The sequence below is a fragment of the Motacilla alba genome, chromosome 1A, assembly GCF_015832195.1.
Source record: "Motacilla alba alba isolate MOTALB_02 chromosome 1A, Motacilla_alba_V1.0_pri, whole genome shotgun sequence".
Classification (NCBI taxonomy): domain Eukaryota; kingdom Metazoa; phylum Chordata; class Aves; order Passeriformes; family Motacillidae; genus Motacilla; species Motacilla alba.
In genome coordinates this window covers 12,047,131-12,062,190 of record NC_052031.1, presented here as the reverse complement: position 1 = coordinate 12,062,190, position 15,060 = coordinate 12,047,131, and the positions used below count along the sequence as shown (strand labels likewise).

General features: G+C 41.9%; 1 protein-coding gene across 13 annotated transcripts in view; it reads right to left on the bottom strand.

The window, feature by feature from the left end:
- Positions 1-6,459: 6,459 nt before the first annotated feature.
- MAGI2 (membrane associated guanylate kinase, WW and PDZ domain containing 2) overlaps positions 6,460-15,060 on the bottom strand; it is a 695,213-nt gene continuing 686,612 nt past the window's right edge. For 9 of the 13 annotated variants that reach the window (XM_038153728.1, XM_038153732.1, XM_038153729.1 and 6 more), the window contains one exon: positions 6,460-9,444. In XM_038153728.1, the coding sequence (XP_038009656.1) occupies positions 8,651-9,444 (794 nt within the window). In that variant the 3' untranslated portion in view covers positions 6,460-8,650. The remainder of the gene's footprint in view (positions 9,445-15,060) is intronic. The other 4 variants (XM_038153737.1, XM_038153739.1, XM_038153738.1 and 1 more) reach the window with 3 other exon arrangements.

The following is a 15,060-nucleotide window of genomic DNA, read 5'->3' as shown; positions in this document are numbered from 1 at the left end:
CAATATGGTCTTTTATAAAGAAACATGTAATAGTTCCTTACTGTCCCTCAGGCTATGCTGGCCGAGGTTTCCTGGGCTTGGCATCTTGATGTGAAAGTAATTGTTGCTGTTGTACAGTGACAGCTCATACTACCCTGCTTTGACTCGTGGGGCCCATTTGTTCCACCTGAGCCTGCAGTGTTTACATGGCCAGTCCTGGACCAGTGGTCCCCAATCACTTTTCTGTGTTGGCTGGGTCACCAGGAGGCAATCCAGACCTGGACGGGGAAAATCAGCATCTGATTCTGCAGGTCTGCTCCAGGCCAGCCTTGGGCTGATGGTGGCAGAGCTGCTGTACACATTGATTACTGTGGCCTCCTGCTGTGAGGGAAATGCCTGAAATGAATGGGGAAATTAGGGGGAATTTGTCATTGTGTCGGTCCATCATTTATTCCATTTGGACTTCATCAGCTGCAGAAGCAAGAGGAATTGCCATCAGAGCAGGGACACCTGAGGGGGAGGGCCTGACAAAAAGTGGAGAGCTCTGGTGGCATCACCTCCAGTGCCCTTCTCACCTCCTCTCCCATTGCTGGGGTGCTCACTGCAGCTAATGAAGACCAAGGACGCTGGGGCTTATAAATGGGACTGAAATACGAGTAACTTCTATGTAATTTGCAAAATACTGTAACGATCAGTTTAAAAAACACTAGCTATCAAATGTTCTGAATTTATTCCAAAGCCATTGAGTCTGGGACAGAGCTGCTAATCAAAGAACATAATGGGCCTATAAAACTATGAGGCAGAGAGCTACTTGTTAACCTCAGGGGATTGAAGGTATGGAGGGGATCAATTTGGGCTGCACTTGCAATTTGTATGCCAGTGTGAAAAATGCTCAGGATAAAGAGGGCAGGATGAGAGATGAGAGCAGGGAATTGGGCAGAGGCTGCTTGAGGCATGTTCCCACAGGGAGTGAGGTTGCTTATCCTCCAGAGTTGCTTCATGACCAGAGCCTGGGGCTGTGATCTTTTAGTTTTGTCAGATGTGATGCTTATCTTGCATTGAGATGTGAAGTCAGGGCAGAAGCATTGCTGGAGCTGCCCTCTCTCAGGAAGGGTACCTCACTATAAATTAGTATGGCAAAAGAATGAACAGCCGGGTTGAGGGGCTTGTACACCCCAAAACAGACCCTCAGAACAAACTGTGGTGGTTAGGGAAAGAGCTTTTGCCCTTGACATGAGGCTCATTTGTAGGCTTATGGTGCTGGGTGCTGGTTGTTGGGAGGTGCCACATGCCAATGATGCAGAGCTGTTTGTGCAGCTCCACAACCAGAGCTGGGACCCCTTCTCAGCTGGATGTCACACAGGGTGCTTCTCTAAGCTCCTGGGTGCAGGGGGATGCTCTGGTGCTGCTGTGCAGTCAGATGGAAAGGTGCCTCCAAAAGGCTTTGTCACCTCCCATGGCATGGGGACACTGGGGTGCATTTCTACCAGAAACCAACCTGAAAAGCTGGGCAGTACCAGGGATACTGGAGACAGGAGTCGCTCAGGAGGAGGCACCTGCTGGCATTCATCTTTCCTGGAGCAATATAAAAAAGTAATCAATTAGTATTTTTTGTGATGTTCAAGGTTTGAGAAGTACTCTGAAATATTCTGTACTAACAGATTGCAGTGTTCCATGTTGCCTGCTGGGCTTATTTTTTAAAAATTTCTGGAGTGAATGAAGTGCTAATTAGAATAGGTGTTTCACACATGGTGACTGGACTGTGCTGGGAAAGGTCTGATTTTCTTCCTGAATTAAATAGGTACTTCAGTCTAGCTTTTTGTACTTGCTGGTTTTGAGACAGGATGAACAATTTTCTGGTTTATGGACTGCAATTATTTAAGTACTTTAGCTAAAGCTCTTGGCATAGTTTTTAATCCTCTTGGGAAAGTACTAACACCAAAATTCTTTAATTCCATATGTATGCATGAATAGAGACTTCAGAGCCATGGGCAGCCCTGCAGCTTAGTGGTGGCAGGAGAGTTTTGGTTGGGGTGCCTGTTGTTCACTACTTTTGAACAAAGGGCACTCTAGGAAGAAAATCTGCATTTCTTTTAGAGTGTTGGTAAAGAAGTGTAAATATTCAGGTGGCTTCAGTGACAGCAATGCCCCCAGTTTACAGAGAGGGGAAGGATAGACTTACGCCAGTGCCCTGGTCTCACTCCTGCTGTAGCTGTGGATTTGTGGTTCCTCAGAACCTTTATTCCTGCTTTCAGCTGCACCGGGGCTCTCATCACAAGTCTGGGTTTGGCTTTCTTATTTTAGTTGCTCCTTCCACAGCTTTCACATTTACAACATTGGGTGGACAACAGGTCCATTGGTGCTATGCAGCACTCCTGGGGTGCAGAGATAAAGGGAAGTATTCCAGGGATTGAATTCTCCGCCTTCCTGTGTCACAGTGGTGCTGGTGCTGGCCCACCATGGCAGTGCCAGCCCACTGCTGAGGCTCCTCAGTGTGGCTGCAGCCCCTAGACAAATGGAAGGATTCATCTGTGTGGGAGGAGCCCATCCACACCCTGGAGTTGCTGCTGGAGGGCAGGGATGGTGTACTCTCCTCTCCCAGCCCAGGCATTTTACTGAAATAAATGAATTCTCTTCAGAAGTGTAATCACTACATATTCTTTCTTGCTGTCCCCAAGACTTGCAGAGCTTTCTGCAAGCATTTGTCATGTTTGATAGTTCATCTTTTTCAGTTTTTAAGCTTGAAGAAGTTGAAATTAAAGCAGGTTAGCATGTGGCCACATCACAGAAAAGCTCATCACTCCTCCTTCTCTCTGCACCATTTCTTGCTTATTTATTATATTTTTTTTCAGTTTAAATGTCTTTACACTTGACCTGTGGATGAACAATAGCTTTCTGGATTAGTCTGTGTTTTGGTGTTTTTCCTGACAGTGGCAGCCATGCAACTCAAACAGGGGTATTTGGGCAGTTCTTGAATGGGAATTGAAGCTGGTGTTCCAGGCCCTGTGTGGGAGTGGGAGTGGGTCTTTGTGCACTGGTGTTCCCCCAGCTGTTTAAAGGATAGATATTTGTACCTTGTAAGCAAAACTCTCCTCATTGATTAATTGAACTGGCAGAGTGACTTATTGCCATGGAGGCACTAAAGACAGGAAGGGCACAACATAAGTTTTAGATTGGCTATAATTCAGAGATAATGCTTATGTTACTGTGTCTTGACAAGACATTTTAAAAAAGATTGCTCTAAGCTGAGGTGCCAGCTATGGAGATAAATGTGTGATCACATCATTGCTGTTAGAAATATTGAGAAAAATATTCCAGAACGCTCAAGGCTGGACGGAGCATGTGTGCCTTGGCTCCAGGAGGGTGGTGGCTCTGCAGAGCCTACAGGTACTTATTTGAGTGGCGGGCAGGGGCTGTTCTGGCTGTCCCAGGACAGTTCTGGGTGCTGAGCAGGAGACCTATGAGAGGCTTGGGGTGCTGGTGATGTGTGACTCCTGGCCAAAGCACAGCTGTTTCTGTCTAGATAACGCACCAGATTTCCCTTTGGGAGTGACAGCTAGTTAAAGTCACTGGCTGTTTGGGTGACAGCTGTGAAGGTAAAAGGTGTTTGGTTCTGAGTGTCCCCTTCTCTGACACATGGTGAGAGACCCTTGGGGGTCCTGGAATCTGTGTGGAGGGTGGGAGTCCTCTAGGACACAGCCATGGCACTTCTCTCCCAGCCCTCAGTAGTCAGGAGGGTAGGCAGCATGCCATGCTTGTGTGGCCTTTTTAGCAGCAATTAGAGAAAATATCCCATCTCCTAGGGGACAGAAGAGGGAAAGGGCTCTTTTGGAGACTAATGTGAAATCAGTCCCTAATGGGACTGGATATCCCTGAGCAAGTCCAAAGCCTTCTCCAGCTTTGAGCTCAATGGCAATGTACTGAGAAACCTTTCCACTTCACAGCACGGCTTCCTTCCAAGCAAGGAGAAACATGGAGGGTGACATCCTCATTTGCTGAGGTGTGCTCTTCCACTTTTGCCCACTGCAGCTCTGGCCCCAGGTTTCCGTGGCAGCAGTGATGTACAGAAAGAGCATAGAGGCCAGGACAGAAATGTGCCTGCAGCTTTGCCTGTCCCTGACTTTGGAAAAGGAATTTGGAGACTTCCAGTAGAGATCATGGTATGTTGCATCCACAAACCCTGGCCTGAATGCTTGAATCATTATCAGTACAGACATTCAGCAAAGAAGATGAAACATTATTTGTACTTGCAAAAGTGATTACTGGCTGCATGTAGACTTAGTATGTCTAATAAGTAACCACTGGTGGTTTCTGGAGGACAAGGGAGGTGATTTGGGCTTCAGTGCAAGGTGTTGGGTGTGTCTTTACATTTGTGTGACAGCCAGGAGTGGGCTAATGACTTGGTGTGTAACTGGTCGTGACACATCTTAGAAGAGGTATCTCATGTTGAGCTGCTGATGCACATCAGGTGGAGGTTGAGAGATGCCAGATGGTGACAGAGGGCCAAAAGAACAAGGGGAAAAAAGGAAGGCAAGTCCTGAGGGACAGAAGGAGAAAATGGAGAGTGGACAATTTGATTTACTGAATGGCAGTAGCACTTATCTCAGAGGTAGGATTAAGAACCAGTGGGGAGCTGAGGAGGGAGAGATTCAGAATAGATCTGGTGGTGATGAGAGCACATGGGACGTAGAGAGGGCTAAGCATGAGATGTTTGTGTTCAGCAGAGATGGCACAAATCAGATGGAATCTCACCTTTGATGGGGATGAGAAGGTTTTGGCAATGGTGGCTGGCTGCATGTTCAGATGAAAAGTATCAGGGAAGAAATGGGTCCATGGTTGAACTTCTGCATCAATTCGCAGCAGGCAGCTATCCACACTGGGGCTAAATTGTTGCCAGTCTAATCACTGAGGCCATGGAATAAGTGGATATATGGACTACAAATGCCCCTCCTGTTTAGGGGAGCACAGTGGAGTGAAACCAGTGCAACCTATGCTCTGTTGTAACTAAACAAAGAGTGCTGTCTGTCCAGAAGCTTTCTGGAAGAAAAAGTGGCATCTTTGGTGAGATCTTTTTGGAGCTATTGAATTTCCTGGCTTTTTTATTAAATTTGTTTGAAGGTCTGCTCTTCCAGGCTCTGCAGCTTGTATGAATAGCCTAAGGCAGAGAAGTACTTGGAGAAGGGGCAAGCTCCAGAGCCCACATTTGCCTCTGGTTAAGAAAAGGGCTGCACTGACTTCTTTATGTGGTGATTTTTGTCAAAACTCCTGCCCAAATGTGCATTGGTGATCACAGGCTGGTAGGCTTACACTGTTACACTGCAGTATGGGGCAGAGAACCTGCATCAAAGAAGGCATCTATTTCCTTGTCTTGTTGCATAGGTATGAAAAAGAGATATTAGAAGGTGTCATAATAACAGCAGAGCAATGCAAATGCTGTACTACTATGTTTAAAAGACAAAGGACATGTTAGTCACAGAAAAAATTAGACTGGATGAAACTATATGTCTTCAGCACACTTTCCTGTGATACTTCTGGGTCTAAAGCAGGCAAATACCCAGATTTCCAATCATGAAAATAGTGGCTATTTAAACAGCAGCAAATTATTTTTGAGTATTAGACATGCTTCATATTTTGTATGTGTTTATTGTAATGCAAAATTATGTTATTAGTTCAGCTGGTGGAAATCCTCTATGGGGAACATAAATCTGAAAAAACAAAGTTCTGCAGAAGTTGACTTAGGCTGTATGAAGACAAATCATTATTTTTTGAAAAAAGATATATCCTAAGGAAACAGGAAATACTAATTTTAAAAAATGTCATATTTATGTGAAAAATATTGCTTATTTTCCAGGTAGACATCTTACAGTGTCTAGAATCTATAAACTGATTATTTATTTTGCCTAACTGGAGGTAAGGAGCATTTAATGAGGGGTGGATTTGGTCCCATAAGAGGCTGGCTCATTACCAATATTTTTACACCGTTATGATGTTTTTTGAGACTTTTTTTTCCTGTAAAATAAATTGAAAGTGTAATTATGCCCACTTCACATACCTTGTCAACAAAACCTTTCTAGGGCTAGTTAGAACTGCCGGATTTCTGAGGTGAATATGGTTTGTGTTCAGGTTAATTCTGTTTATGTGGTGTACTCTCAGAAATTGTCTTTCACTGCTGAAGTCTGACCACCCTGGTCCTTTGTCTCCTGGACTGGAAGCAGAATAAAGATTTAGGCTTCTCCATCAAGGAAGAGATTTTTCTGTGTCTGTGTTGCCCCATAAGCCTTGATTTGCCATTATAAAATTTGTTTGATCGCTTACATGTTTATTCATAAATTGGAGTAAGAAATTAAAATTATCTATTCCCTTTTTCATAAGGCAGTAGCTAATTAACTCTACCCATATGCAAGAAAATGGTTGTTTGTCAGGGTAACACTGAAGCATGTTACTCAAAATTAACACAAACCATATACAATTGAAAAAATGAAAGCTTTTTGGATATATATTTTATTTGACAGTGGTTTAGAATATCATACAGTAAACAAGATTTCTGTAAAAGTTAATTTATCCATAGTGGTGCGTTTCATAAAAATAGTTGCTCACTTACAGCCTTTCTGTGACTATTAATACATGGAATTATATTTATAGAGATAGAGCTGTACAAGGTAAATTCACAGCTAACACTACACAGAAATATTATTTGGAATGGGGTTTAGATGATGTGCTGTCTTCACAGGTTATCGATTACAGCCGCATAAAGCAATTACTGCACAAGGAGTAGCTGTGAACTGTGCAAATTAGAGTTTATGCAAGCATAATCTCAACTGTTTTTCAGATTTCATTGTTTGCTTTCTTTATACATAAAAATAAGATACCGGGACGTGCATCTACACTACAGAAGCATTGTCCAAAATCAGATTCAATAAATTAATGGGAAATTATATTGGATTCTAGTTCAGGGGATAAAGATTTTTTTTTTCCCATTAAATAAGAGTTTTATAAACAGCTACATGGATTTGTGCTTTTTTAAAAACTATAAATGGATTTTTCTTTCTTAAAAAAAAAGTTTGAAAGCTGCAAAATCCTTGACTTGAGGCTTTTCAAATAATTGGACAGGAAGAAACATGTCTATAAATTTCGCAGTCCAGTGCAATGTTGGAGACATACAGTAATGTGCTAATTTCTTGGAACAAAGCCAATCTCAATCTAGTTTTTCAGCAGAGCGTGTGAGGAACTAAGATTGCTAGTGAACAATAATTTTTAAATATGAATTTTTGACAGTACTTAGCGTTACAATTATTTTTTTTTAATTACCAATGTATTATTGCCCAGGATTTTGTTTTAATTTTGACAGACGAATAAGCATACGCACACTTACACAGACGCACACACATCTGTTTGAAACAAGATAATGACTGATTGACTGAACTCGGAGTTATTTCCTGTGAAGGCAGACTGGAATGTTTACCTGGCACTTAAGGCTTAAAATTCAAAACAGACAAGCAAGAAAGATAAAAACAAAAACAACAAAAAAATGGAGTTAGGGAAAAAATGGTAAAATGGAAACCATTTTAAAAATGGGAAAATACTGAATTTACTGAATGAGGACACCGACAACTGTATTTCAGAAACCAGTCTAATTATTGTTGATGTGTGCCTGAAAGACACCTGCTCTGCCAAACTGAGGGGATGAGAGGTGAGAGTGTCCTAAGTAAATGCAGATGGGTATGAAACATAGCACTGTTGATAAGTGATGCTATCATCTTCTGCAGGAAGGAAAGGCCTTTCCTTAAGGAAACTGCAGCTTTTTCTCTGTAGCACTCTTCCTTTCATTGCAAGGGCCTTGCAGATGCCTGGGGTTTGAGTCTGACCAATTGGTTTGTGTGCTACCTTGCAGGACTTGGGGAACCTGTAATAAATCACTTTTGAGAATAATTTGCAAATACAACTCCACCTTAACTCCTTTCCAATGTACAGAAACATGGTTTGTTCACAAAAATGGCAGTAGAAATGGTATCACAGAAACTAATCCACTGGATTCCCCATTCCTCCCGCAGCACCCGGTGAACTATTCTACAGGGTACCACGTGGACTATCCCAAAGCGTTAACAGTGGAGACGTGTCATGGGTGTACAGTTCCAAACAATGCTTTAAAGAAACCCTTTAACCCCTGTCTAGATATGTCGAGAACAATTTATTTACAACATTTTAGCTCCATGAAAAGATCCTCTCTCGGTTTCAGCTTGCTCCGTGCAGTTTTTTTTAAGGCGATGTTCCAGTTTGTGATTGCTCTAACTTGTTCCAGTTTCTTGATATAAAGTTGGAATGAAATCCAAGTCCTTCATGCAGTGGGAAAAAAATGCTAAAGCTACACTGCACTATCCTTCTCTGATGTACTGTCCTTCATATTGTTTTGGTTTCTTCCATAGCTGCCAAAGTCCCTAAAATGGAACTGGGACTTTAGGGTCGATTTTAAATCTCTGTGTTGACTATATGCTTTTGAACTTATTAGATACTGTGCACATTGTCATGGAATTACACACTAATGTTTTCATTCCTCAATGCTTTGTGTATATGTGTGATAGTTAAAATAAATTAAAACAAACCAATGTGAGACAAAAACTAAGAAGAATGTTCTGCGTCAGTTTGAGACAGTTAGAGGGCAACAGTCCCTTGCTTATCTGCTCATGGCAGAAGTACCAGACTTCAGGACGCTTGGTAGTTTATCTGAGCCAGGGATTTTCCATGGCCCTGGAGAGACCGTTGCCTTTCGAACTGTGGTGTTGGTGCTGCGAGTGCTAATGGAGTGGAGATGTCCCTTCCTGGGGAACTCGCTGGGTTTCCCATCAGGGTCCCTCTGGCTGTGGTCCATATCACTTCCAGGCGAGCTGCAGCGGTTGCTACCATATGTCTTGGTAGCTCCTGTATCGGTCTTGACATGGTCGGGTGCTGCAGCTGACTTCTCACTGGTGTTTGTGGATCTGTGGTCTTTTTTGCTAAGAGACCCTCCTCTCTTGCTTTCTGGCTTCCTCAGCCTCCCAAACTGTTCATCACTGGTTCCAGCACACATGTGCTCTCTTGCACCAGCCTCGATCATAACGCTGTGTCCCACCGCTTTGCTTTCTGAGGTGGGCCGGCCACCATCAGTGGTCTTATTTTTGCCTCCTGAATATCCTTTCCAAGAAGCCTCTTCGTGTTTTGACCTGTCTACCTTTTTAGGACTTGCTGACCTTTCTCTTTGTTCTCCTAACCTTTTCTTTTTGTGACCGTTCACCGAAAGCTCCTTTGGTTTTCTTACATCGTGTTCCCTCTTGATATCCCATGTTGGCTCTGGGCTTATCTGGTGAGAAGGGTCAGAGGGTGGGGCTATGTGTGATGAAGATAATGGTGAGATTATGTCGTCGAGGGAAAGAGCTACTTCCGGCAGACCTGGGGAGGTGGCAGAGGGAGCACTCCAGGAGTTTGGTTCGTCTGTTTTAACAACAAAGAGAAGAGAGTTAAAGGCATATCCAGCAGCACAGTGTATTGCATAGGCACGTGTATTCTGAGCAACACTTATACCCAAACCATGTACCAGCCCTCTGGTACCCCTCATGTACCCCTCTGCCTCAGCTGAGGTTAAACTCCCTCAATTGTGGAACCAACAGGGTTCCGAAAATAATTTCTCGGTTCAGAAAACCGAAAATAATCTCTCCACATAAAGAAAAAAAAAAAAAAGTACAGGAGACACAAGAACCCCAAAGCCTCAAAGCTGGTAACTGCAAATGCTGGAAACCCTGGTCTTTTTTTCATTCAGGTTCTGCTTTCCTCTGCCTATCTTAAATTATTCTTAAAATAATAAAGGCACATGCTCATGAAATCAAATAGCCTCTTTTGTAGCTGTATAATGGATTTCTTAGCTGGGCAATATCAGTGCTGTCTCTGAGGACAAATGGGAAGGACTTTCTGCCATCTATTAAACATGTCCCTACAAGCATATAATAATTGACAAGAATTTGTAGCTCAGATAAGGTCATCATTGAATTCTGTCTCATATTTTTTCTAAACAGATATAGTATTGCGGTGTTTATGGCCCCACAATTCTTACAGGGTACTTTTACAGCTCTGCCTTTATATCACAGTGTCAGCTGCTGAATCTCCTGGTTGTGCACTTAGAATTTCTCTTGGTTACTTAGCCTCAACACAATATGGTTGGTTTGTGCAGATCCTGTTTAATTTAGCTAAATAAATGTCTCCTTTGCTGAATCACGAGGATTTTCCTAATCCAAACCAGAATATTCTGGGATGCCTTTCTCTTATGTATACATCCTTATTTCTTTTGATTAACTTTCTGGCAGAAAACAAATCAACCATGATTAATGACAGCATGGTTCCCATTCTTACCCGTCCACTTAGAGGTTAGAGAAACTACTGAACTTGGCTAATGTCATTCCCTATTTAGCACCATTTTAGTTAGGCTTTGAACAGTATGAGGAATAATCTGTCAGAGATGAAGGACTGTCTCAGGAATCCATGGAAACGAGGTAGAACTTGTGGCAAGAGCTGCATATTTTATAGGGGAAAAAATGTAACCTTCTAGCTAAAAAACAAGCGTGGACTTCTTAAGGTCAGGACTAGTATCTGTCAGTGATATCAACTGCCCTTTAAAAAAGTAACATGCATTTTTCTCAGTGCTATGGCTGCTTTCAAATTATCATGGAGATGCACATCGTCTCGAAAATGGAATAGATTCTACTGCCCAGCCTGGGATCTGCAGCTTGCTTGACTAAAACAGCACTTTTAAGTTAATAGCTGGATTGAGTGATTGCTGTCTTGCAGATAAAAATAGGAGAGACAATAGTGAGGTGGGTGACGTAAAGGGAGGGAGCAGAACAGTTAGCTGAGGAGCTATTTATTTTCCCAGATGGTGTTTGTCATATGCTTTTGCATAATGAGCATATGTGTGGAGAGGATTAGCATTTGAGAGTGGTAGAAAGTACAAGTTCTATGTAAGACAAATAAACATTGAGCTGGGAATCTAAATGGGATGAGGGTCTCAACTGAATTTAGAAAAAAAAGAAATCACACTTTCTTACCCTCCAGTTAAGGGTGACTAATGTACCATCTGCTCCCCACTTGGCACTTGAGCAAGAAAAAATAAGAGGAAGACTCGTGCATGTAGAGTGATCAGATCCTAGAAGTTTGCCTTCAAAAACCATTGACTTTGATATGCTTGTTCTTTACTTCTGTTCTTCTGTACCACCAGCCTGGTACAGGACCACAGCCTGTGCCTGATGGGGGAAGCAGAGACCCCACCCTGGCTCTTCTTCAATCTGGGGATCTCATTTTATTTAATACTTGAGCCAGAGACGATGCACAGAGTCCAAATCACTAAAACTATCCTGGGACTCAGCATAAAGCTGCCTACGTGCACCAGCAAGGTACCTGAGCAAACTGAAGAAGCCACCCTGAGCTTTGGAAAATGAAGTTTATACTTTTCATGGCTGGCATTGCCACTCCTACCCAGGGTAGAGGTGGTGCCAAGGGTTGAACCAACATATTTGTCTGAACTACAATTTTCTTTCCTCGTTGTCCATGAGATGTTGTTTTTCATAGTTTTTCAGTGTCAGTGAAGAGCAGTGAGCCATTATCCAATCTCATGTTAGGCTGTGGGAGCTTCTGATTACAGAAATAGCTGGTTCCTTTGGGTAGTATCAGCCACACACCAGTAAAAACACCAAATAGCCTGGAGCAGCAAGATGCTTTCGGGTAACAAGACTGCTTCTGTGGAAAAGGTACCACTATGCTCAAATCAGCTGCTTCTCCAAGAGGACAAACCAGGGGCACACCATTCAAAATCAAGGTGGCAAACATGTCTTGTGGCTCCTCTGAGGCACAAAGGATAATATGGTACCAGTTATTTGTAGAATGCTCTGGAGAAGAGACCTGGAGGTCTACTGCTTTATTGCCTGGAGATTACTGAATTTCTTCTATTTTCTTTTTTAAAGGGGATGAAAAAACAACCAAATGTTGTAGTGAGAAATCATAGTGGGTTAGAACATACTTCAACAAAAGTGAATCAGCATATCTTTTACATATACTGAAATGTAAGTATAGGTGTCTATAAACTGGGAAATGCCATATTATATGCATTACTGGATTTTATCTCTTCCCCAGAAAACCCTAAGTAAAAGACAACTTGGCCAAACAAGTAAGAAAACTTGTAGCCACAGATTTTTAGGTTGGGCTGTGGGACAGCCCCAGGTGGGTCACTGGCTGCACTATGACATGTTTAAAATACTTGCTGGGAAGGCACCTTTATATAGGTTGTATTTCCAGTGGTTATGGAACAATGCTGCCATGGAATAGAATGATAATTTATATTCTTTGGCAATATAGCACTTGCAAGTAAGAAGAAAATCACCTTCTTTAAGGTTTAAGTTCCATCACTCTGAGACAGCCAAACCCAACCTGATTTTCTTTCAAATGAAATGACATTATACAGAAAGTCATCGTCAGCCTTGGTAGATGTTAATGTCAACAAGCCATTGTTGCAATGTGTCACTCACTAGTAAGGAGAATACTCATGTCAGGGTATTGTAGCCAACTTCCCTCTAATGTTTGAATATTGTGGAAAAGTGTAAAAATTACTAGAGTAGAGCAAAGTGCAGGAATGTAAGTAATGTGTTGCTTAAAAAAATACCTTTTAAAGAGCTGTGTTCAAGCCATAAGGGTTCATTTGGACTTGTTCAACCAGCACTAAAATGATTGCTGCTCCATAGCAAATATAAACAGGAGAAAAATGTAAAATTTTATCCTGCAGAGCAGTTAAACGAGTAATTTATTTTCATGATTATACTCAGTTTCTAGCTACATTTTGGAGAGAGTTGTTAATATTCCTGGATACTTTTTATTCTGTTGGTCTAAGGTTTTTTATAAAACATTTGAGTTAATTGGGAACATAACCTACTTTTACTGTCTGTTATTCCAACATATCTCAAAGCATTTTGTAAACATACTAAACCAGAGACAGAGCACTGATTTTACTTTTTTCTTCCTTCACCTCTGTGAGGAACTGAAAACAGTATTTGTTTAACAGAGCACGAACACCTAATGCCCAAACAACTTGCAAGCAGACGAGTAGAATGTTGCATTCAGTTGCAACTGCTGGAGAGATTTAGGGCCAACATAGTTTTGAACTTGTTTCTGACTTTGTCACCATTGATAACATCCTTACTGTGAGAGAAATTGGTTTTCAAAAGTATACCTCTCACTGAAGGCTAATAGATGCCTGCCTTCTTTCTTTGACGGGAGAAAATCTCCCTTGACCTACTAATTTAGACAAGACAAATGAGCTGGGAGCAGCACTATAATCTGTCACTGTGATGGCATTTCATCTGGTGTAATTTAGTAGGTGTTTACTGGGTGGCTTTTAGTTTCTACAAGCTACTGTAACACAAGTTGGTGGCACTTCTCCATGGGATGTGTAAGAATGACTCACCTACGACCGGCTTCGCGTAACTCCCAGGCAAAGGAGTAAATTGCTAACTGAGTAAGAGCCACCACAGACACAAGATTGAGTGTGTGGGAGGACAAGTGGGAGATGAACACAGCCATTTTGGGGGAAGAGTGACACAGGGAAAACATCAGGAACAGAAGTTTTCTCTCCAAAGGTTTTTTTTTTATTGGAGGTAGAGCTGCCACATACATGAATTGTTTGTTTTGCTCTGTCAGCTTTCACACATTCAATGGAGTGGAAATGAGGGCACTGCTCTCATGAGTCTGTTGCTCCTGTCTTAACTGTTCTACCTGGATCCAGTGCTTGCCAATGGCTGAGCCATGAGAAAAAGAACCCTGGCTTTAGTCCTAATAGAGTGGAGAGCTCTGCCCATGGGCCTCTGATTTGTGGCTAGGTTCTCCCTTAGATAATCCCTTCTTTAGATAATCGTTTAGTAATTTATCAAGGATGTGTGGTTTTTGATCAGATATAATTATCCATAAAGTACTAATATTAATTTATTGAATATTTAGTAGTAAGAGTAGAAATTACATCACATTTTATTACTTAAGTACAATAAAATCTCAAAGCCTTTTTAATTTTCAAATTATATGAATAATGTACAATATATTAAAGCTTTGAACACTTTCATTAGTCTGGATGAAGTGTTTTCTGAAATGTCTAAGCAGCTGTTCTCATATCTTCCCAGAATTATTTTCCTAGGGAATCAAAAAGAGTTTGATTGAATAAAAAATATGGTGCTTTATTTTTTCACCCCATTTTTTTTTTGTCTGCAATTATGTATTGCCAGGAGGTGGCAAGCAGTTCTTACAGATGCTGCTAATAACAAAAATGGGACAAATTGTCCCCTGGTGAGTATCCACTAATGTTGGCAGTGCTACACCAGGAGTGCATTTGGGTCTTTCTCATTATAGCTTGACATGTCTTTGATGTTCCTGATTGCATTGGTCTCCTGAAGCTTTTCTTTAGCACTCTCTAAGGAGGGATATTTCAGAATATATAAAGAATCTTTAATCTTTTATCCTGACACTTCCGCAACCCAAACACACAGCACCCTTTGTCTCCTGAAATAAATGATTCTCTGAAAATTTCATGGTTAGAAAAGCTCTTGGTACTTTCTGTTCAGCTATGAGCCTTATGGAAATGTAGGACAATATGCCACCCTTTCCCCCAGCCTCTCTCAGAAAGTGAGTGGCAATGGGCTCTGCCCCCACCTTACAGCTTGCCTGTACTTCTAGCTATAAATTGTAATTCCTGTTAATTATTCAATATGCTATGCAAATGTTTTCTCACAAATTGCACTCTTCTTGTCTCCCCTTCCACTGAACTTATCCACATTCAGATCCCTGAACACCAGTAGCTGGGAAGCAAACACCAATGGGTTGAGGTGTCCTCTGCTGGGATACAGTGCTTCCTTTGGTCAGCCACTGTGGGCACATCCAGGTGGGATAGCCTTTCCATCATTAGCACTGCTCTTATGCTTTACAAAGGTATGATGGCAGCATGCTATTGCTGCAAAATGTTAATTCTGTGTGTAGGAATTAGATGCATGCCATATACATTTAGAAAAATAAACCCAGGTTATACTT